This window comes from Sebastes fasciatus, chromosome 15 (genome assembly GCF_043250625.1).
Source record: "Sebastes fasciatus isolate fSebFas1 chromosome 15, fSebFas1.pri, whole genome shotgun sequence".
Lineage (NCBI taxonomy): Eukaryota > Metazoa > Chordata > Actinopteri > Perciformes > Sebastidae > Sebastes > Sebastes fasciatus.
The window spans coordinates 17271399-17292229 of NC_133809.1; the positions used below are offsets into that span (position 1 = coordinate 17271399).

At 36.3% G+C, this 20831-nt stretch overlaps 2 protein-coding genes across 3 annotated transcripts; both read left to right on the forward strand.

Moving 5' to 3' along the window:
* The first annotated feature begins 2674 nt into the window (after window positions 1–2674).
* On the forward strand, window positions 2675–9954 carry cfap99 (cilia and flagella associated protein 99). The gene is made up of 14 exons (XM_074661188.1): window positions 2675–3039; window positions 3853–3997; window positions 4078–4172; window positions 4267–4373; window positions 5315–5492; window positions 5633–5713; window positions 5874–5942; window positions 6107–6193; window positions 6286–6374; window positions 7687–7891; window positions 8575–8716; window positions 8802–8953; window positions 9044–9300; window positions 9416–9954. The coding sequence occupies exons 1-13, from the start codon at window positions 2926–2928 to the stop codon at window positions 9278–9280; spliced, it is 1701 nt and encodes a 566-aa protein (XP_074517289.1). The 5' UTR covers window positions 2675–2925; the 3' UTR covers window positions 9281–9300; window positions 9416–9954.
* A 1268-nt stretch (window positions 9955–11222) lies between these two features.
* On the forward strand, window positions 11223–19567 carry LOC141783428 (uncharacterized). Of its 2 annotated transcripts, none has more exons than XM_074660722.1 (9): window positions 11223–11426; window positions 14144–14317; window positions 14415–14553; window positions 14647–14735; window positions 14965–15028; window positions 16941–17029; window positions 17150–17262; window positions 17339–17513; window positions 18774–19567. In XM_074660722.1, the coding sequence occupies exons 1-9, from the start codon at window positions 11369–11371 to the stop codon at window positions 18929–18931; spliced, it is 1059 nt and encodes a 352-aa protein (XP_074516823.1). In that variant the 5' UTR covers window positions 11223–11368; the 3' UTR covers window positions 18932–19567. The 2 variants fall into 2 exon arrangements, with proteins under 2 accessions (XP_074516823.1, XP_074516824.1); XM_074660723.1 differs by having other exon boundaries at window positions 11224–11426; window positions 17357–17513.
* The last annotated feature ends 1264 nt before the right edge of the window (window positions 19568–20831 follow it).

The following is a 20831-nucleotide window of genomic DNA, read 5'->3' on the forward strand; positions in this document are numbered from 1 at the left end:
TGTATTTGTTAAATCACCTCCGGGCATGTTTATTAATAAAAGGAAAAAAAATACTTTTAATAATGATTCTGTTATGGTCTTTCCACAAAACATTTTTGAATTACCCAGTTATAGATTCAAGATTCAAGTGTTTTATTTGCCATTTGCTCCTATAAGTACATTGGAATTCTGAGCAGTTTACACCGAGTCAGCTTTAAGAAATAAAAAAAAAGGTAGAAAAGGCACAAGGTAATTACAGTACAAATTAAGTAGCACATTCAACTCAACACAATAAATAAATAAATTATTAAAATATAAAACGCCCTCAGTGTAGTCAATAAATAAACTAAACTACCCTCTGCATAGGAACGATACCCCCAGAATACAAATATACAGTATATATGCTCCATGATCATGTTAAAAGAACTTGTAACTCTCAAAAATATTTTTAAAAATAAATAATTAATATATTCCAGACAATTACACAGTGGAAGGCAGCATATACATCCTCAAAATAACAACTAGGCCTACCCTTACCAAAATGAAGTTTATTCAAGTGTGCTATTAAGTATACTTCTTTTGAACTTAAACTAAGAGAGTATAAATTTAGTGTACTTTTTATGTACTTATCAGAGATATACTGAACAAAATAATACTTAAGTATACTTGGCTCATACTAACAAGTATACTTAAAAGTCTAAGTATATTTGGTTTATAATGACAAGTATACAAAAAAGTCTGAGTATACTTGGCTTATAGTGACAAGTATACTTAAAAGGATAGGATAGGATAGGATAGGATAGGATAGGATAGGATAGGATAGGATAGGATAGGATAGCACTTCATTTATCCCCGTGGGGAAATTGCAGTTGCGCAGCAGCACAGATTCTAACAGAAGAAGTAAATAAATAAAATAAGAATAAGGCAGGGCATACAATAAATAAGAGTAAAAAAAAATAAAAAATACCCAAGCAATAGAACACTAGTAAAAAGTTAAAGTTAAAAAAGGTAAATAACTATGTGCATTATAAATATTATAAATGATGTGCAGTAGCAGTAGTGCAAACATTATATATCCACATATAAAAGTCTACGTATATTTGGCTTATACTGACAAGTATACAGAAAAGTCTACGTATATTTGGCTTATACTGAGAAGTATACAGAAAAGTCTAAGTATATTTGGCTTATACTGACAAGTATACAGAAAAGTCTGAGTATGTTTGGCTTATAGGCCTACTTACTTAATCTTTTTTATTTATTTTTTTAATCTCATCACAAACCATCAAGTCAAATAGCAAAAGGAGCAAGTCTCCTTATGTAATACATAAATCATTGGCTAAGTACTATAAGTTAAAGTATACTTTCATGAACTAAAAAGAGATGCTCACAATTAATTTTTTTGCAAGTCAAGTTTCAAGTCTTTGTTCTGGAGCTTTCAACCGTATCACAAAGTCTTCATCAGTAGAGCGTTGACAGCTGAGTTTCCTCAGGTTTAATGAAACTGTAGATGTTTAAACTGAGACTTCTCATCCATGTTGTGAGCACAGAGGGACAACCCAGTGACTTTGTTTACATGCCCACAAAAATCAGTTTATGTTAATCATATTATGGCATGAAATCAGATGATGCATTGTGAGACTAAAACCCCCGTTTGCATGTGATTTGTTCAATAATCAGCTTTTCCCCCACTAACCCCTCAAAACCCTGATGTAAAGTTAGTCACTTTTCCTTACAACAGTCAGTCATATTTACAACAATCACGCATAGGTCATCTGCCTTAGTCTGGTTATAATTATCATGTATTTCCTCTTTCCTTGTATTTATCACGTTGATGGCAACATTTCCAACAGCACTGGAAGGCATCGCTTGGCTCGCACAGACGTCACAATATGCTACGTCATAATTATTGTTATGGCAGCCAACAAAGGATCAAGCTGTCACACTGTTTAATCTGCATCCCAAGGATTAAAACCATGATGTTTGTTTTTATATGTTGAAAAAAACAGCCCCAATAATAACAAAAAAAACTGTAAATATATATATTTTTTTAAACAATATTTTTTATTGAATTTTATATAAACATTTATACATATATACACATACAGACAGACTAACAATATTAATAATTAAATTATACAATAAAATGTTTAGTCAGAATTTCCACAGTAATCAAAGAAAGAGCGACATGACATTTCATGTATTTCACATATCTAACAAAGAAAACAAATAAAAGAAAAGATAAGACAAGGCAAGGCAGCTTTATTTGTAGAGCACATTTCAGCAACAGGGCAATTCAAAGTGCTTTACATAAACATTCAAGAACATTGCGACAAAGTGCAAAAGAACATTAAGACATAATTAAAACAGTTAAAAAAACATAAAAACATTAAAGATTAGAAAATAAAAACAAGCTAAAAATAAAAGCTAGGATAGAAGCTAAAATAGAATATAACACACAAGAGTAAAAGCTCTAGTGCAGTATAAGATCATTAACTGGTTTAATAAAAGCAAACAGGAAAGTTTTAAGTTTTGATTTAACAAAACAAATAATTACCTCAAAGAAGAAGAACTAAAAAAAAACACAACAATTTCAACAACAGCACTCAGGCACACCTGTAAATAATTAAAATAAATGTAGATAATTCCTGTTTTTCTAAGGCACTACCTGCTGGGTGACGTCTCTGTTTACGTTAGTGAGTTGCTAAGCAACGACTGAACATGACAACAAGACGCCCTGTGAATTTTCCTGGAGACTTTCTATGAATCTATCTTTTAATAGCAACCACTTTGGTCTCTCTCAGCTAGTAAAACAGTACTTTTTTACACAGTCTACCTGAGGAGCCTATATGTAGGCTATTTCTTCGGGCTTTTCTGCTACAGTAGCAGATTTCAACCTCAGTTAGCCTATCAATCTCCACCCAGCTTTCAGCAGATCGATATAAAATGGCATCAAGCTATGGATCCCTTGCCAAGGAGGCCATTGTGCTGCTCGATAAGTTCACCTCTGGCAGACAGTGTTTGGATGACTTCATGGAGGATGCTTCAAAGGATCTGCAGGTACAGTATAGACTCAGATCAGTGTCCTGATGCTGCACAAGTGCTGACACCTGAATGTCTCATTTATTATGTTTTTCTGCCATGATTACAGTTTTGCCAGATTATTGCACAAAGTGTTCGCCAGATAATTATATAATTATTGCACAGAGTGATCAGCATATGTTATTGCACATATCTGTAACAGTAGATTTACAGTATTTACATTGCACAAAAGTGACCAATGTGTTATTGCACATGTCCGTAACAGTAGATTTATATTTATGTACTTATCAGAGATACTTAACAAAAGTATACTTAAGAATACTTGGCTCATACTAACAAGCATACTTAAAAGTCTAAATATATTTGGTTTATAATGACAAATATACAAAAAAGTCTGAGTATACTTGGCTTTTTCTGACAAGTATACTTAAATGTCTAAATATACTTGGCTTATATTGACAAGTATACAGAAAAGACTAAGTATACTTGGCTTATACTGACAAATATACTTAAAAGTCTAAGTATATTTGGTTTATAATGACAAGTATATAAAAAAGGTTGAGTGTACTTGGCTTATATTGACAAGTATACAGAAAAGACTAAGTATACATGGCTCATACTAACAAGTATACTTAAAAGTCTAAGTATATTTGGTTTATAATGACAAGTGTACAAAAAAGTCTGAGTATACTTGGCTTATACTGACAAGTATACTTAAAAGTCTAAGTATATTTGGTTTATAATGACAAGTATACTTAAAAGTCTATGTATACTTGCTGATGCTGCACAAGTGCTGACACCTGAATGTCTCATTTATTATGTTTTTTGCAGCACATGGACACTCTGCATAAGAAGTTCATACTTGATGTCCTTTCTGGATGCATTGAGCACCAAAAGTTACTGGACGTAGTTATCAATATCTTCTACGGCCAGGATGGGAAAAGCTTATCTAGAAATGATCGCAGCCAGTTTGTCAGTAAGTTAAATGAATTAAAACAAACTTTAAACTGAATCTGAATAAAAACAATATTGACATATTTGTAAATTGTTCTTCAGTTATCTGTTACCTCGCCACATTTTCTCTTGATGACCTTGGACTTCCGCGTTTTAGCAACATTATCAAATCTCTGGACATCAAGAAGATGCACACAGTAAGAAACTCATAAGAGATGCTGCACTGGAAATAACCAGCAATCTATTGCTGTGCCTTCTGTGTGAAGTGTTCGCTTGTGTTTGACTCTATAGTTCCTGACTTTCTTCTTCACAAAACTCACCACGTGGATACAAGACGAGTGGAATAATATCTATGATGCTGCCTTTGTGGAGAAAAACTGGATTGACCCTCTGCTAAGGTGAGAATAGTAGGCTCCTTTACAAAAAAGCAGTATACTTCAAGTTTATTTTATGAAGTAAACTTAAGTTTAGTTCAAGTATAATACTTTAATAAGTATACTAATATCAATATACTAGTAGTATATGTAACCAATGGACTTCTGCGTTGTGTTGTGTTAGTTAGAGAGGACACCGTGACACCGGGATCTCTTCATACTGTATATGGCATCTGTTTTTTCTCTGCCAAACACACAGGCAAACAGAACCTCCATGTCAAAGGTCATGCCCGCTCCAGCTCCTATACACACAATTACAATGTACAAAACAGAAGTTAGATTAACTTGCCGTAACTTTAAGCTAGTAGCATTTACTCTTAAAACAATTGGTATTCCTAAATGCAAGTTCATTTAAATCATTATATTGACATGTTGGGATGGACGTTTCAACATGGTAAGAAACAAAAATATAAACAAAACAGCAAACTTTGAATACACAACTAGTTTACATCCAAGTTGTATTTTGTACTGCAACTATAATATGAACTATACTACAAGTGAACTTATACGTATACTATACTAGTTATATACTTGTAGCCCACTTTTTAGTTTATGAAAGTACAATTTAAAGTACTCTCCGTTTAGTACTACCCTAGTTTAATAGTTTTTACTGCAAGTATACTAGTAAGTTTTCTTTAAGTGAACTTATAGTACTTAGCCAAATATACTTGTCTGTAAACTTTTCAGTATAAGCCAAGTGCACTTAAGTATAATTTTGTTAAGTATATCTCTGATAAGTACATAAAAAGTAAACTGAAAGCATACTCTCTTATTTTAAGTTTAAAAGAAGTATACTAATAGCACACTTGAATAAACTTTTTTTTTGTAAGGGCTACAGGAAACATATTTTTTAGGAAATCAATGTTTTTTCAAAGGCAAGGACTGAATGCATGTTTGTCCTTTAGATGGCGCCCTGAGATGGAGATTCTCACGGACCAGCTTGCTGTCAAAATATCTCATGGGAGTCAGGTCAAGAAAGCGCCGATCAAAACCACAAAGCTCCAGGAGTTCTCTCTCACCAAACCTAAACCTCGACCTCTGCCAATGCCTGAACTCATCCCACAGCCGGATAAAGCAAAACCAGTCAGCCTCATTTACAGTTATATGCAATATTCCCTCTTCAAACTGTGTGTGCTGTCTTATATACACTACAGACAAGACAGGTTATTAAGCTGTATATTGTGTAGCGGCTGTGATGGATTCAAAGGACTTTTGTTTTGTAGGTGCCAAATAGCACATACAGGGCTCCAAAGGAGATACAGATGATGGATGAGATCAAACAAAAGAACCATCAACAGACTGTGGTACAATATCTATAGTAATATCTATTACAGCACATTAAAAACATAGAAAAGTTGTTTTTAAATGGTCTTTTTTTGGCATTTCATATTTTTATAATCAGCACTTATACCAGCTTTACTGTACATGCCTCTGTAATGACATCCTATTTGTTTTTCGCCAAAGGAACTGCTCTACGAGGCAAATGTAAAACAGTTCAGATGTGTAAATCTACAGATGGCTGAACACACCAAGGTAGGGGCTATTGTCTGCGCTTTACATGGATATCCAAAGTAATAATATTATTGATTCATGGCCAAGCTTACTTATAATGTATACATACAAACCAGATGGAAGGAGAAAATTCACTCCTGAGTGACTCAGTTCACATTTCTGATCAACCATCATTCGTTTTGCAGAGAGCGATGTCTCAGATTAAGGAGGACCTGGATTCACAACTCCAGTTTGATTCATGTCATTCCTCTGGACTTCCCTCCAGTAACAAGGTGATATCTGATTATTCCACGTGCTTCTGTATGACAGTGATGGATAATAACTAATATCCTCTGGCATGTGCTTATTGTCCTGATTCTGTTAGACTACGAGCTGGCCCATCAAGCTCAACACAGCAGCCATCCTGAGAGGGGGGGCGCTATATGACCGTAAGGAGGAGGAGGAGCAGCAAAGGTACAGCACAGCATTTACTTTCTGTCTGTGTGTGATGACTGTGTGACTGAATTGTCTTGTGAAGTTGTACATATGCAATTTGTTCTCTTGCCAAGAAGATCTTAAACTTCTTAAATAAATAAAGATCAATAGATGAGAGGTTTTCAAAGTAGGAGGCGGCATTAGTTATTACACGAGTTACCAAAAAGAAGATCACGTAGCCTAAATGTGTGTGATTTGGTTAAAGAGATAGTAAACCTTTTATATGTGTTTGGTGTAATCTGAAGTTATGTCAAACAGCAATATTGGGCTTTCTTGGCTCAAATGTTGAGTGTCTATGGGATCAAATGACATAATCATGATCCCATAGACATCCAGGAATTGAGTGAAATTAAGCAGTGGTGGAAGAAGTACTCACATCTTGTACTTCAGTAAAAGTAACAATACCACATGTAGAAATACTCTGTTACAAGTAAAGGTCCTGCATTTAAAATCTTACTTAAGTAAAAGTACAATACTTAAAGTACCGAAAGTAAAAGTACTCATTATGCAGAATAATTTATATTATATTATTTTATTATAATTATTGATGCATTTAATGTGTTCATCGCTTTAATGTTGCAGCTGGTAAAGATGGAGCTCATTTGAATTATTTTTTGGATATTTTATGAATGTTTGTCTGATATTTTACTATTATTTTTTTGATATTTTACTGATAATATTTTGCATATTTTACTGATATTTTTTGATATTTCACAAATGTTTGTCTGACACTTTCTTAATATTTTTCTGCTATTTTACTAATATGTTTTGGGATATTCTACTAATATTTTGGGGATATTTTACTAATATAAATGGGATATGTTATTTGTTCAACACCTTAATGTTGCAGCTGGTAAAGGTGAAGCTAATTTTAATGACTTTGTATACTGCTGGGTAATTTACCCCGGGGATCAATAAAGTTTAATCTTTATTCTAATATTACAACATAATTTATTAGTTGATTATTGTATTAATTGTATTATTGTCTGCAAAGTAACTAAAGTTATCAAATAACTTGTGGAGTAAAAAAGTAGAATATTTCGCTCTGAAATGTTGTAGAGTAGAAGTAGAAAGTAGCAGAACATGGGAATACTCAAGTAGGGTAGCACAAATTGTACTTAAGTACAGTACTTGAGTAAATGTACTTTTCAACACTGAAACTAAGCAGGTAAACTATAAAGGGGGTTGAGGGGGTGCCTTTCTCCAAACTTTGCAGGCCCACAGTCTCAGACTGTGAAAACCCCTGAACTGGACTTAACAAGCCAAGAATCATTTCTTTCTGTTGACACAGACTGCAGCGTCTGGTGGAGGGGGCACGTGAGCCCTCGTCTTTCCTCCAGTGGCAGAAGGAGATGCGTGAGAAGGACCTTCAGGAGGAACTGGCCAAGATTGAGCGCAGGCGTCTGGAGGCAGGCATCAATAATGAGGAGGCAGCCGTGGCCCGCATGCGCAAAATGGAACGCAACCAGAAGACTGCTCAGCTGAAGAAAGAAGAGGTGGGTAAAAATCCCTCGACGGCTGATAAGAAAAGGCATTCACAGAAGATTACACAGTGCGTTAAAGTGTGTAACGAGACGGGTAACTAGACAAAAGTTTGTCTGTTCTCTACAAACACCCTTTAAAGAAGTCATTTTAAAGGGATTCACACTTAGGCATGAATAACTTGTTTTTATACCTCCGCGCGAACGACAGACGCGGCCGGAAGCATTATGTTTTCAGGTTGTCCGTCCATCTCTCTATTCATTTGAATGCGATATCTTAGGAACACCTCGAGGGAATTTCTTACAATTTGGCACAAATGTCCACTTGGACTCAAACTGATTAGATCTTGGTGGTCAGAGGTAAAAAATCAAGGTCACTGTGACCTCACAACCGTCCCATTCCCATGAAATCTCGGGAACGCCTTGTGCAAACTTCTTCAAATTTGAACCAATTAGAATCTGGTGGTCAAAGGTCAAAGGTCACTGTGACCTCACAAAACACGTTTTTGGCCGTAACTCAAGAATTAATGCGCTAATTATGGTAATTTTACACAAATCTCTATAGGAATAGGATAAAATGATGAAGTGATGACATTTTGGACAGACATTGATGTGAACTTCAACTTCACTGGTTGGCGGAGGCGTACAAAAGCCAGGCGTTAATTCTAGTTTTATGTTTATTTTGTTGTGTCTTGTAGAAAGCTCAGCTGATGCGCAGATATGCTGAGAACAAGTTGCAGGAGGAAAAAAAAATGAGAGACTTGGTGCAACAAGTGGAAGAAGGACACAAGAACTCAAAGGCAGTTAAAGAGAAGTTACAGAAATTCAAGCAAAGTATAGGTAGGACCCCTCGTTTGACATCACGTGTGATCACTTTTTCATGGTTTCCTTTTCATTTTTCATCAATTTCACGCAAATTCCACAGTGAAAGAAGACTCAGAGCAAAGACGAGAGGTCCTTCGTCACACACTGGAGGAAGCACAAGCAGAGCTCAGCAGAAAGTTGGAAATCATGCGCGAAACACATGCCATCGAATCGCTTCCTCACATTAGAGTCAGGAATTTTGACGACACAGAGGTGAGTGAAGGAAACGCATGGATGCCATCTAACGTTTGACATACTTTCACACATCTCTTGTGTCACGCTGAACCTGTTGTCCCATGTCAGACTGCAGGCCACAAGCTGCTGGGAGAGATGTCCCTGGTGGAGCTGAAGGTGAAGCTAGACTTCCTGAGGGAGGCGCAGCAAACAGACAAGCAGGAGAAACGGCAGCACATCCTGGAGGAGAAGCAGAACAAGAAGCAGCTGCTGTTGAAGACACAGGAGAAAATACAAGAGCACCAAAGACTGAAGCAAATTAACAGCAAGAAGGTCAAAGCCTCTGTGCAGGCAGCATTGCTATAAACACAGGGACACACAACAAAGTGAGTATGAAAGCCAAAACAAAGAGGAAGTGACTTCTCTCACTGAGTAAATTGTCTGTTTAATGTTGGGATTTTTCTTGCTTGAAGCAGTAATAATATTCATCTTTCTTTACAGCTAGAAAAGCCTGACAGGGAAAAGCTGAGAAGAATTGGATCTGAGCTTAGAGCGTCACATCCAGAAGGACACTCCTGATGTTGTTTCTCAGATAGAAACACTTGAGACATAAATATACGCAACATGCTCCACAGGCCTGTGAATGTCTCATTTTAGATCAGAAGGATCATTAGTTGCAAGAAATATGTGGGTTGTGATTAGGTTTTCATCTTTTGTTATGTTGTTTCACACATTTTGCATAAACATTGCTATAAGATGTTGATTTATTTCCTCAATTATTATTATTATTTCTTGTGGATTCCCTGGTTATCCAGTTTTGTTTATCTTGACTTGTACTATTTGTTAATTTAGGTTTGTTATGTCCAATAAATGTCACAAATGTCTCACCAAAGTAAATTCCATCCAACTGCCTGTGCGACATGAAAAGGGAAGTGGACCTTCAACTTATGACTTATGAAGAAGATTTCCCTTCCTCAAAACAATGTTGGTGTTATTTTTGTGGCTTGTATATTTTTGTAACAAGTTACTGTACAAAATGATTCATGACTCATGATTACTCATCATCAAGATCATGCACCAATATCATCCCCATGTGACAGCACACCCACATAGCTTGTATTTTTACAGTGCTATATATGATCTAAATACATACACGTACTGTACATACTGTATATATTGTAGTGTAGCACTTCTCTCTATATAAATGTCATATTTGTAGTTTCAACATTTTTATTGATGCGTATATAATGTAAAAAGGGCACCACAATCAATATTGAAAAAAAGGTGCACAACATCAAGGAAATTTAAGGATAACAAAGAAAGAAAAAAGAAAAAAACAACCCCCGAACATAATAACAATAACAATGAAAGACGGGGATTTAAAAATAAATAAATAGGTAAATAGATAAATTAAATTTTATAAATCTAAATGTAATAAAATTAAAAAACATATAATAAAAAATTAAAACAAAAAATAACACAAATAATAAGTTGCAAAAATACAAAAAATAAAAACAAATTTAATTATATAATAATAATGATAATAATAATAATTTTAAATGAAATTTTTGTATATGAAAAATAAGAATATTATGGATTTATTGATAATATTACTTACAAAACTATATTAGGTATATAGGAATATAGGGATTTTTGTCATAGTAATAATATATTTGTATTATTAATAACTATCAACAAATGTATTATTATTAATATTATGTATTACCTATCTGTGTAGAATAAATAAAAACAATTTTCTATGTAATGGTTTACTAATAGATTTCAATCATTGGCATATAGAATATACCATATTTGATTTTAACCAATATTATATCCATCAAATGATATGGCTTAAAAGACTACCCTCCTTTTATATATTTTTAAAGATATTGATTTTAAAACTTATTTGAATACTATTGAAAACCAAAAATTATAAATTGGCAAAAACTATTATTATTTAGCCATTTCAAATTTACTAAGACCCTGTTTGTTTATTATTATTATTATTATTATTATTATTATTATTATTATTATTATTATTTTCTTTTCCTTTCCCTACATTTTAATTGTTGTATGATTTATTCTATTTTTATATTTTTATACTGTGAAATATATTCACCACAATTTTTATAATGCAAAAGTGGAACATGCCCACTGTAACAACTGTATTGACCTTTAAAATGAACTATACCACACATAGAGGTGCAGTGGCGCCCCTGCTGGCTGTTCCGTGTAACAACAAGAGATCTGCCTGAATCCGGCCCATTTTCCTCAGTTTTTCCCTGTAAAGCAAAATCACATGATGTGTATTTTGTCATATGACACACTGATGCAAGGACTGATCCCACTGACGGACGTCTTGTGTAAAAACAAAGGCAGCTCGGGCACTTGTCTGTGTGTCAGGGATGAGATGCTGTAGCCTGCTGACATAGTTTGGTGGTAGTACTTGTTAATATGTGGAGGATGGACTGCCGAGGAGCTCTGCCTGCGATATGCACCGCTTGTTTCATCGGTAAGTTACTCTCTTCTTCCACAATAGCTGCTGTAAACACACTAGGAAAGGCACTATAGGTCTATTATAGAGATATTATGGAGATATAATTGATGCCATACCACTTAAAACTGAAATGGTATAATATTAACCTTATTATAGATTTTTGTTGTGGAATAAACAAAGTATAAAACACTAAACATGGAATAAAAAGGCATGCAGGGACAAAGTTGAATGTGAAAAGTGTGACAAATACTTTCTATAATATAAAAAGTTCATTAGTTGGACAGTTTTAGCATTAAAATCTAACTTTCTTGCACACAAACTTCATATCAAACCAGAATGAATGTATTGACTTACTGTGTTTAAATGATCTTATGTTAAATGATGTTGTATAATATCTATATATAAGGACTTCATCATTTCTGCTGTCAACTTTCAGGATTACAGCATTTCTTTCTGCCAGTTGAACAGAGATTTGTGTCTAAAAGTTTGAGAGAGAGAGAAATGTTGCCAACCCAGAAAAAATCACATGACCCCTTTTCTGAATAATTGCATTTCATGAGGAGGATGGCTTGCATTCAAGAAAGCACTTAAGCACATGGCTAATGTGATTACTGCCACAATATGGGCTCTGTTTTGCTGATGTGCTTATACCTGTTGTCCTCACGTGCTCAGTGGTTAGATGAATTTGAACGGTATACTTCAGTTTTTGTGGAGTGATTTCACGACAAATAGTAGAAGGCATTTTCCTCTTTTATATAAGAACCACACCCACCTGCAATACTTCTTGTTTTTCATATCTTGGTTGTGTTACGGAAGCTGGATCCCTGTTACAATGCATGTCTGTTTACTTAGGCCATCACTACTGTAAATGACCTCTGAAACAGAAGAAGAAAACAGCTGAAAATTTACTTTGGTTAGATGTATTTCTACATTTAAAGAGGAACTATTATGCTTTTCCCTTTCCTTCAGTGTGTTATATTGTTTTATGTGTATGTAAAAGGTCTGCGAAGTTATAAAGTCCAAAGTCCACGTCAAAGGGAGTTACTCTCCTGAACCGCCTGAGACACCACGCTTGAAGTCCCGCCTTTTCTTCCGTAACTTGGTGATGTCACCAAGTAACACATTTGCATAACGGATAGTTTGGCACCATATGCGCAGTTTGAACTTTAAGGTTGGGGGTTTACAAAAAAAGAATGTACAGGGAATGTAATGTATACAACACAGAAAGGTACACTGTGTCCTAACTGGATGCGAGCAACGCAGCATTGCACAGCAACGCCCTGTTTCTATTTATTCCTGTAGTTCGCTTGGAAAGCGCAACAAGGACGAGGAATGGCTGATTTATGAAGTTGAAGTGAGGAGTTATCTGATGCGATATCTCCTCATTTCAGTACAACAACCTAAATAAGGTGACAGCTGGCTGGAGGGAGAGATCGCCTGAAAGTTTACTCGCTGTTGGCTGTATTGTTTCTCTTTTCCAGTAAATACCACAATATTAAACGTGTGTTTTCTGTTTAAAAAGTGCAAATCTCAGAAGATAGCAAGTAGTACTCTTCCATCTTTTAAGTGGTTACGTCTCCAGTCTGAGCTCAACCGTACAGCTTATAGGTACGTGGTTTGTTTACATGACGCGAAAGTGCATATTTAACGGTGTGTGGACAGAGAGTGTCCGATATTATTAGGCTATTAGTAAATAAAGAGCCCACATATCTATCTTCTTATCTTGTTGGTTGGTTCTGTCAATAAGAAGACACAACAAGGTCAATATTATTCATCATTACAATAAATTATTAGTTCTGTGGTACTATAAAAAATATAGATGCATTTCTGTGCCTGTGTTTTGCACGCCCTCAAACAAAGCTAGTTAGAGCGGAGCTGGAGCGGAGTCCAAAGAGTTTTGTTTCTGGATTTTTCAGAGTGCGGGGCAGGAGTTCAAACCGGTATGAAAAAAGTAAAGTGTTTTTTTTACATTAAAGCATGTAAACATGTTCTAGTAAAAACCCCAAATACAAGTATGCACCTGAAAATAAGCATAATATATCCTCTTTAATGTGTGAAAATGTGAGAAGAAACAACAAAAAAAGGGTAAGAGACTGAACCAGTGAAACTTGGGAGGGGGAGATCGTAGTTATTACTTATTATATGGTTGCTAATGTATTTGTTACATTAAAAAACTATGTCTTTTAAAGCCACAACCATTGAGGACTAATATGAGGTTGCGTGAGTGATTTTGTAAATAAGGAGAAATTATTGGTGGTGAAAATATGAAATGCAAATAACCTTAGGCCCCTGTTAATCCTATTTAATATTTCCTCTTTTTTTGTTATTGCTTCCACTGTTGTATTAAACATTTGGGATTAGACAACATGCTCCAAAAAACACAGAGATTTGCATAATCTTTGCAGCTGCTGGTCATATCAATACTTATTTCTGCTCCTTTTATTTGAATTTTTCAAGTACTTTTTGTGCATTTTATGCCTTTATTAGACAGCTGACAGTAGATAGATGACACAAAATGAAGAGAGAGAGAGAGAGAGAGATAGGGAACAACATGCATCAAAGGTCCAAACCTGGATTTTAAACCAGGGACGTTGCAGCTCATGATTAGGCCCTTAAACACCAAGGCTACCAGTACGACCCCAGGCAAATTGGATTGTTGAGTTTGCATTGCAGCTCTGTATTAGTCCACTACCAGACGTCAGACTGAAACATCCAGTGTCCTTCTCTTCCAGGCCTGGTGGTGAGCCAGACCACACTGACTCCTGCTGTGATGAACACCACTATCATTGAGAACGCGAGCAGTCTGACTATGACTCCCGTGATTCTCAGCAGCACGACCCCGGGCTGCTTTACATACAACACTTCTACTTGTGAGCCCTGTCCGCCGGGATCGCAGTACGACAACAGTGAGTCATCGACCATGTCATCTGACGTGAAGCCACCATTGTAAGATGACCTGTAAGATTTCTAACTACAAACTATATGCTCTCTATCCCTCCATAGACACCCTGCTGTGTGCGTGCTGCTCTGACCCCGGGCTGTGTCTATTTCCTGGAGCCTGCCTGCCATGCACCAGAGGTTTCTATCAGCCACTTGCAGGACAGCAGCAGTGTCTGCCCTGCAAACAGGGCTTCTACACAAAGTAAGGACACAGATTGTGCCAACAAATTATTTTACTTCTGATGGTATCAATTTCATGGTGTCAATTTTGTGTGTGTTTTACAATACTGCACAGTTTCACTGGAAGCCCATTATGTCACCCCTGCCCTCCTGGATCCTTCAACAACATCACCGGAAAAGACAGTTGCACAAGTTGTTCACCAGGTGTGTTTATTTAGGTACATTCATAGTACTGTTGTAAATCAGTAACTAGTGATATGCATTCAGACAAAAACAGCAGTATGCTTGTCTTCAGAAATTAGATTACAAGCTCGCAAATGAATAGAAGATGTATGATTTCTAATTTACATGCAATGATCGTAACATAGTTTCATGTAATCTAAAACTTGAGAGAATCACGTGTGTTGAGTTATCTTCCGTCTGCCGCTTTCAGGTTCCTTTTCATCGCAGCAGAGCTCCACCTCGTGTGCACCATGTGCACAAGGAAGTTTTTGCAGGTAAGTTGCACTTGAATGTCACCGGCTTTCTGCTCCTTTCTTTTTGTTGTTTCGTAACAGCAACCAGGAATCAGTGTGGAACGTTCATAACTACATCTGTGTTTGGAGAATTACTTATCTAACAACATCACATGATTTCATCCCATGGTTCTGTTTGGCAGCACAGAGGCAACCACACACAAACACACACACACAAGACCGGTTACACAGTCGCTGCTTTGATTAATCAGCAGAAGGTATGAACATGTATAAGGCATGTATGATCATGTCCCAGCACATATGAACAGGACTTGGGAATATAAAATGGTAGATTCAGGAGCTAGATGACCATTATCAATCCCTAGATAAGGGCTAAGGTTTGGGAGGTCTCCTGGCGTGTTCTCAGTCTGTCTTTTGGGCTCTATTCCCAGACTACCTCCACAGGGAGACATTTTTGAGGCATTTTGATCAAAGCAAAGGAGGATGAGCGAAAGAACAGCAGTTACTCAGAGCTCCTTCCGCATAATATCTGAGCCGATAAACCCTGTAAAGGACACTGATTTTGGCATCTAGTAACTGGGACTTCATTCAAAGCTCATGACCATATAGGCAAGGGTTGGAATGAAGATCCATTGGTAGACCTTCACGAAGACCTTCACGTTTAGGCTCAGCTGTTCAGTTGTGGAAGAAGTACTCAGAACCTTAATTTAAGTATAACTAGTAATACCACATTGTAAAAATACTTTGCTACAAGTAAAAGTCCTGCGTTCAAAATTTTAATTGCGTAAAAGTACAAAAATATTAGAATCAAAACTACTCATTATGCAGAATGGCCCATTTCAGAATAATATATATTATATTACTGGATTATAATTATTAAAGCATTACTTTATACATTACATTAATATTGTAGCTGGTCATGGTGTGGTAAATACTTAACTGCTGGGCAGCTTAATCTACAATAATATATCATAATTTATTAGTTGATTCAGATTATTAATACAAAAGATAAATCTATAAAATAACTAAAGCTGTCAGATAAATGTAGTGCAGTAAAAATTTAAATATTTACCTCTGAAATATAGTGGAGTAGAAGTATAAAGTAGTATCAAATGGAAATACCTCAAAATTGTACTTAAAGCAGCAGTGGGTAGAAATGGAGCAACTCTGATTAAAAAAAGTTATTTTTATAAAACGGTCACTATATCCTGACAGTAGTGCATGAGACAGGTAATCTGAAGAAAATCATGTGCTTCTGTGTCCTCCAGTGCTCGTAATGGCATCTGAAAGATTTCACAAACCGGAGGAAAACAACCAATCAGAGCCGAGCTGGAGTCTGCCGTCTCTGAGCAGCTGTCAATCACTTGCAAACTCTGATTAAACGGTCAAACTAGGCAGCGCTGATCAAATATGAATCAATATTCTGTAACTGTAATGCCTATTTCTCACCTCAAATGTTTTCAGAATCATCTTGTAGTGTACTATTTAGCTGTAAAATAAGAAAGTTTGTGATCTGGCAGCCGTGTTGAGATCAGTTGAGGAAATACCAAGCACCGCCCACCAGCCGGAGCACAGCCAATAGGAACGCTCTCGCTCTCTGAAATGACCTGTGATCGGATAGATTTTTTAAAGCCTGAAAACAGAGCCATGAGGAGGTGCAGAAGTCTAGTTTTCTCTCAGAACACTTGAATTACAATATGCTGAAAGGTTATTATGGATTTTTTGCCCAATGGTGCCACAAACATTCTGCCTATTGCAGGTTTAATCTCTAATCATTTCTTATACAGTATGTTTGTTAGCACTATGAAACCAACCAAGCTGCAACAACAGTTCTAAACTAAATCAGCTTTAACATTTCTAAAAAATGCCTCTAAGTTATTTGTGGCAGTCGTGAAAACAGTCACAAGCAAGTGTCTCTCTCTCTCTCTTACAGCTCAATTGGTTGTAGCCAGTGCCAGATGTGTCCTGGAGGAACAGAAGCCCTACAGACTGCCGCTACAGTCTGCTCACCATGTCGTCCAGGTGATTCACATTATAACATGAAGCTACAGGCTGCAAATAGTAATGCTTATGAGTACTGTGGCTCAAGATAGAAAAGGGGAAACATGAATCTCCATCTAGGTGATATGTGGTTTTGAACAGGCATGCACAAGGCTCCCCATCAGGCCATGTGTCAGATCTGCGGCAGTGGCTACTTCCAGATCCACTATGGCCAGGAGAGCTGCGATGTGTGCCCAGAGGATCACTACTGCCCTGTGAGTACTGCACCTTCTGTCTAACCAGAGGACATGAACCTGTGAACATGAACATCTCGCATATGTTTGTTGACAGAGCATGTTGTTCTCTCAGAGTCCAGACGTGAACCCCATCCTGTGTCCCAACGATGCGTTTTGTCCAGAGGGCAGCTTGTCTCCAGGCTACTGCATGGAGACTTTCTTCCGCAAAGAAGGGGAAACTTGTGAGCTGGCTCCTGTCACTATTTCTCTTTTAGTTATTGGAGGAGGGGGTAAGTATGTAACGCCTAACTGTCCGTTGTTGTATGTTTTTCTCATGTTTCAGAACTTCTTTTGAAATGCATCTTTACTTAACATCATGTTAAAGGCAATGGATTACGGCTATGATGCTTTTAAAACTGATTGCCTTTAAAGTTGACATGCTTCAAGCTGCAATGTCCCACATTGTGTAATCTGATTACACACAAAACAAGTGCTTTAAGTATTAATAGCCGGTGTTTGATATAGTAATGGTTCATAGCTCCCTTTGGATAACATTAGGCACACATATTTTCTGTAGTTTAAAGGGACAGAGCTTGTTTTTCCAGATGAAACAAACTGAACATGCAGTGGAACTTAAGAAAACGCTGAGGAGCTTTCCACTCTTGACTTAGCAATGACCGGTTAAAAAGGACTATACAATTATTATTACTCTTCCGTACAGACTGAATTGTTTTCTTATAACTATATAAATGCAAATCAACCTTGTTTATTCAAACCTCAGTCCACACAGCAATGAAATAGAAAAGTTTTATCGTTGACGTTTTCTTTTTCTTGTATTGTAATTTATTTGTTTATTACTGTACATATTTAAAGGGGACATATTATGCTTTTGTACTTTTTCTTTTTAGTTTGTTATATGTTTTTTTTGTGCATTTAAATCGCTGCAAAGTTACAAAGTCCACGCCAAAGGGAGTTACTCTCCCCCAAAGAAACACTGCTCCGGAACTGCCTGAAGTCCTGCCTTTTCTTCCGTAACATGGTGATGTCACCAAGTAACACATTTGCATAATACCTGCCTAGCGGCTAGTTTGGCACGCCCTAAAACAAAGCTAGTTAGAGCGGAGCTTGAGTGGAGTCCGAAGAGTTTAGTTTGGCTGACCAATCACAACAGAGTTGGCCAGCTGACCAATCAGAGCGGACTGGGCTTTTCAAAATACAAGTATTCACCTGAAAATGAGCATAATAGGTCCTTTTTAAATTGACAATATGCATTCCTTACTGCAGATTTCATATATCAACTAAGTATTGTTCTGGAGATGTAGTTTATGCCCATGATATTTGACTCTTTAAGTTCAGAGAAACTTTTTATCCAATAACTGTTACCGAAACAGTAACACCCCTTTTACGCTGAGACCACTTGCACAAACAGGACATATATAAAATGAAATAAGAATCATGCTCACGGATCAATACACTTTTGTGTATGTGTAATACTGTAGATGGACATTTCCTGTCACATCCTCAGGTGTTTTTCCTCTCTCTTTCCTCAGTGGCCCTGCTCTTCATCATTTTAATGGTCCTACGTCGGCGGAGAGACACTGATGGAGAACTGTCTGTAGCCCGAGCTCCATTATTACGCAAAGAGCGACCTCAAGGTCGATTCTATGGGATCCCCTGTGATGCAGAACCTGTATATGCTGGATGGTGAACCAAAGGACCTCTGCCCAGCCTTCCTAAGTGCTTAGTAGGACAACACCAACTGAAGTCTTATCTCCATATGGGTCCCAACTAAAGACAAACGGACTGATGGAGGAAGACTGATGGTAAAACACTGGACTGGTGCCTTGAGAGTACTTTGACAATCCACCAGCTTTTTTTTTTAATGCGGTACGTTTGAATATATTATTGAGAAACAGAAGCTTTTTTTGTGAATTCTTGTAGTTTGACACTGTTACAGTTGTTCCACTCAGAGACAAACACACTCCTTTTGTAAACTAGATTATTGGATTATGAGAGGTATGCTGGAACGCTGGTAACGAGATGCGTAACTCGACATGGTGGGAACCTCTCCCTCTTATGAAAAGCACTTTTTTTTACAGAGGTAATTGATTTACTTTGCACTTACATGTTGGTAGCCTTGTGAATGCCTCTATTATCTCTTGTAGTGTCACAGTTACAGAGAAGTGTAAACTGTGTTTGGTTTGTTCCTTGTGTTTATAATGCATTACAGCGCATCGTGTTGTCTGTATTTTCATTGATACCTTTGCTTCATGTTTTTGATCTGCTTTTTTAAGGTTATTATTTGTATGTTTTAAAGTAAAATAAATAAAAATGATTAAATTGAGCCTCATTTCTTACTTTTTTCTACTTATTTGAATTTTATTGCAATCGTAAAATAAAATGGTTTTGAAAAATATATATATATATATGAAAAAAATATGAACATTTTAAGTTTTTATTTCCCTCAATTGTTCTTGGATTCCACGTTGTTACTGTGCATGTCTGATTGTATATCAAATTTGTAGACCAAACTCTTTAATGGGACACTATTAAACTAATTAATCCCATCGTTGGTGACAGAGGGCAAGCATGAATATCATAACCAGTACAGCTTTTCTGGCATCATAAAAAAAAAAAAAAAAATGACTACTAATGTTTTAAATCCAGTTTGACCCATCATGTCCCACACATCTTGACATCTTTGACCTCTTAAAAGCCTCTCTGATTTTTCTTCTTTTTTTTAATAATCATCCCAATACAAGTATTACTTGAAGTGGCCAAAACACATGGAAATTGTAAAAACTTACAAAGCCTCTATAATTTCTTTTATTTTGTTAATTTTGGTGGTACTTTTGCTGCAGATCCATTTTTTTTTATAATATGCATTTTGAATATCTTTCTGGATTTAATGGCCTTTTTCTTTTTGTATAAACTGTAATTACTGACTGTTTGTCTGTCTGTTTTCTAACATGCTAAAGCAGGATTGAGAGGTTTAATGCACACCATAGGCCTTTGTTACAGCAGACATTTTGACATGTCATAGCAGGAAAGGCACACGTGTAATAACATTATAATGACTGTATTCAATTTCCAGATCCAGGGCCACTGAACTGTACTCTCAAAGGGAACAACGTTAATGTTATTAGCTGCTATGACAAGTGAAACATATCTATTCAGTGGATACTGCAAGGTTTACCAGACTGAAGGAAATAAAGAAGTCTCTGTGGTTTGGTCACACAGCACTGAACAATTCTTTCCACATTATGTAAACATCCAACGGGAGACTGTGACAAATGGCACATCTCTAGATCAGATAAACATGTTTACACAGTGTGACAACCATGGAGCAGAAAGACAGATACAGCTGAGAGCCGAATACACGACTGTGAGTTGAAAGTAATAACATGCACAGAAAGTTGATGCTGGAGTACATAACAGACTTTCTGGAGCCTTAAAATGAGCCTCCACGAGGATTTTAGGATTATCTGTGTTAATATATTTGTTATCAGGATTTTTATTTCTATTCCAGATGGAAGAGATCCTTTACTTAAGTAAAAACACTCTTACAAAAAAGAAGTATACTTCAAATTTATTTTATGAAGTAAACT

What these genes read in the sequence shown, in the direction of transcription:
- LOC141783428 (XM_074660722.1), top strand. Translation starts at nt 11,369, where the DNA reads ATGTGGAGGATGGACTGCCGAGGAGCTCTGCCTGCGATATGCACCGCT. An exon ending in GGGATCGCAGTACGACAACA is followed by an intron (nt 14,318 to 14,414) that starts GTGAGTCATCGA and finishes ATCCCTCCATAG; the next exon opens with ACACCCTGCTGTGTGCGTGC. An exon ending in TTTAGTTATTGGAGGAGGGG is followed by an intron (nt 17,514 to 18,773) that starts GTAAGTATGTAA and finishes CTCTTTCCTCAG; the next exon opens with TGGCCCTGCTCTTCATCATT.
- cfap99 (XM_074661188.1), top strand. Translation starts at nt 2,926, where the DNA reads ATGGCATCAAGCTATGGATCCCTTGCCAAGGAGGCCATTGTGCTGCTC. An exon ending in ATGCTTCAAAGGATCTGCAG is followed by an intron (nt 3,040 to 3,852) that starts GTACAGTATAGA and finishes TGTTTTTTGCAG; the next exon opens with CACATGGACACTCTGCATAA. An exon ending in CTCAGCTGAAGAAAGAAGAG is followed by an intron (nt 7,892 to 8,574) that starts GTGGGTAAAAAT and finishes TGTGTCTTGTAG; the next exon opens with AAAGCTCAGCTGATGCGCAG.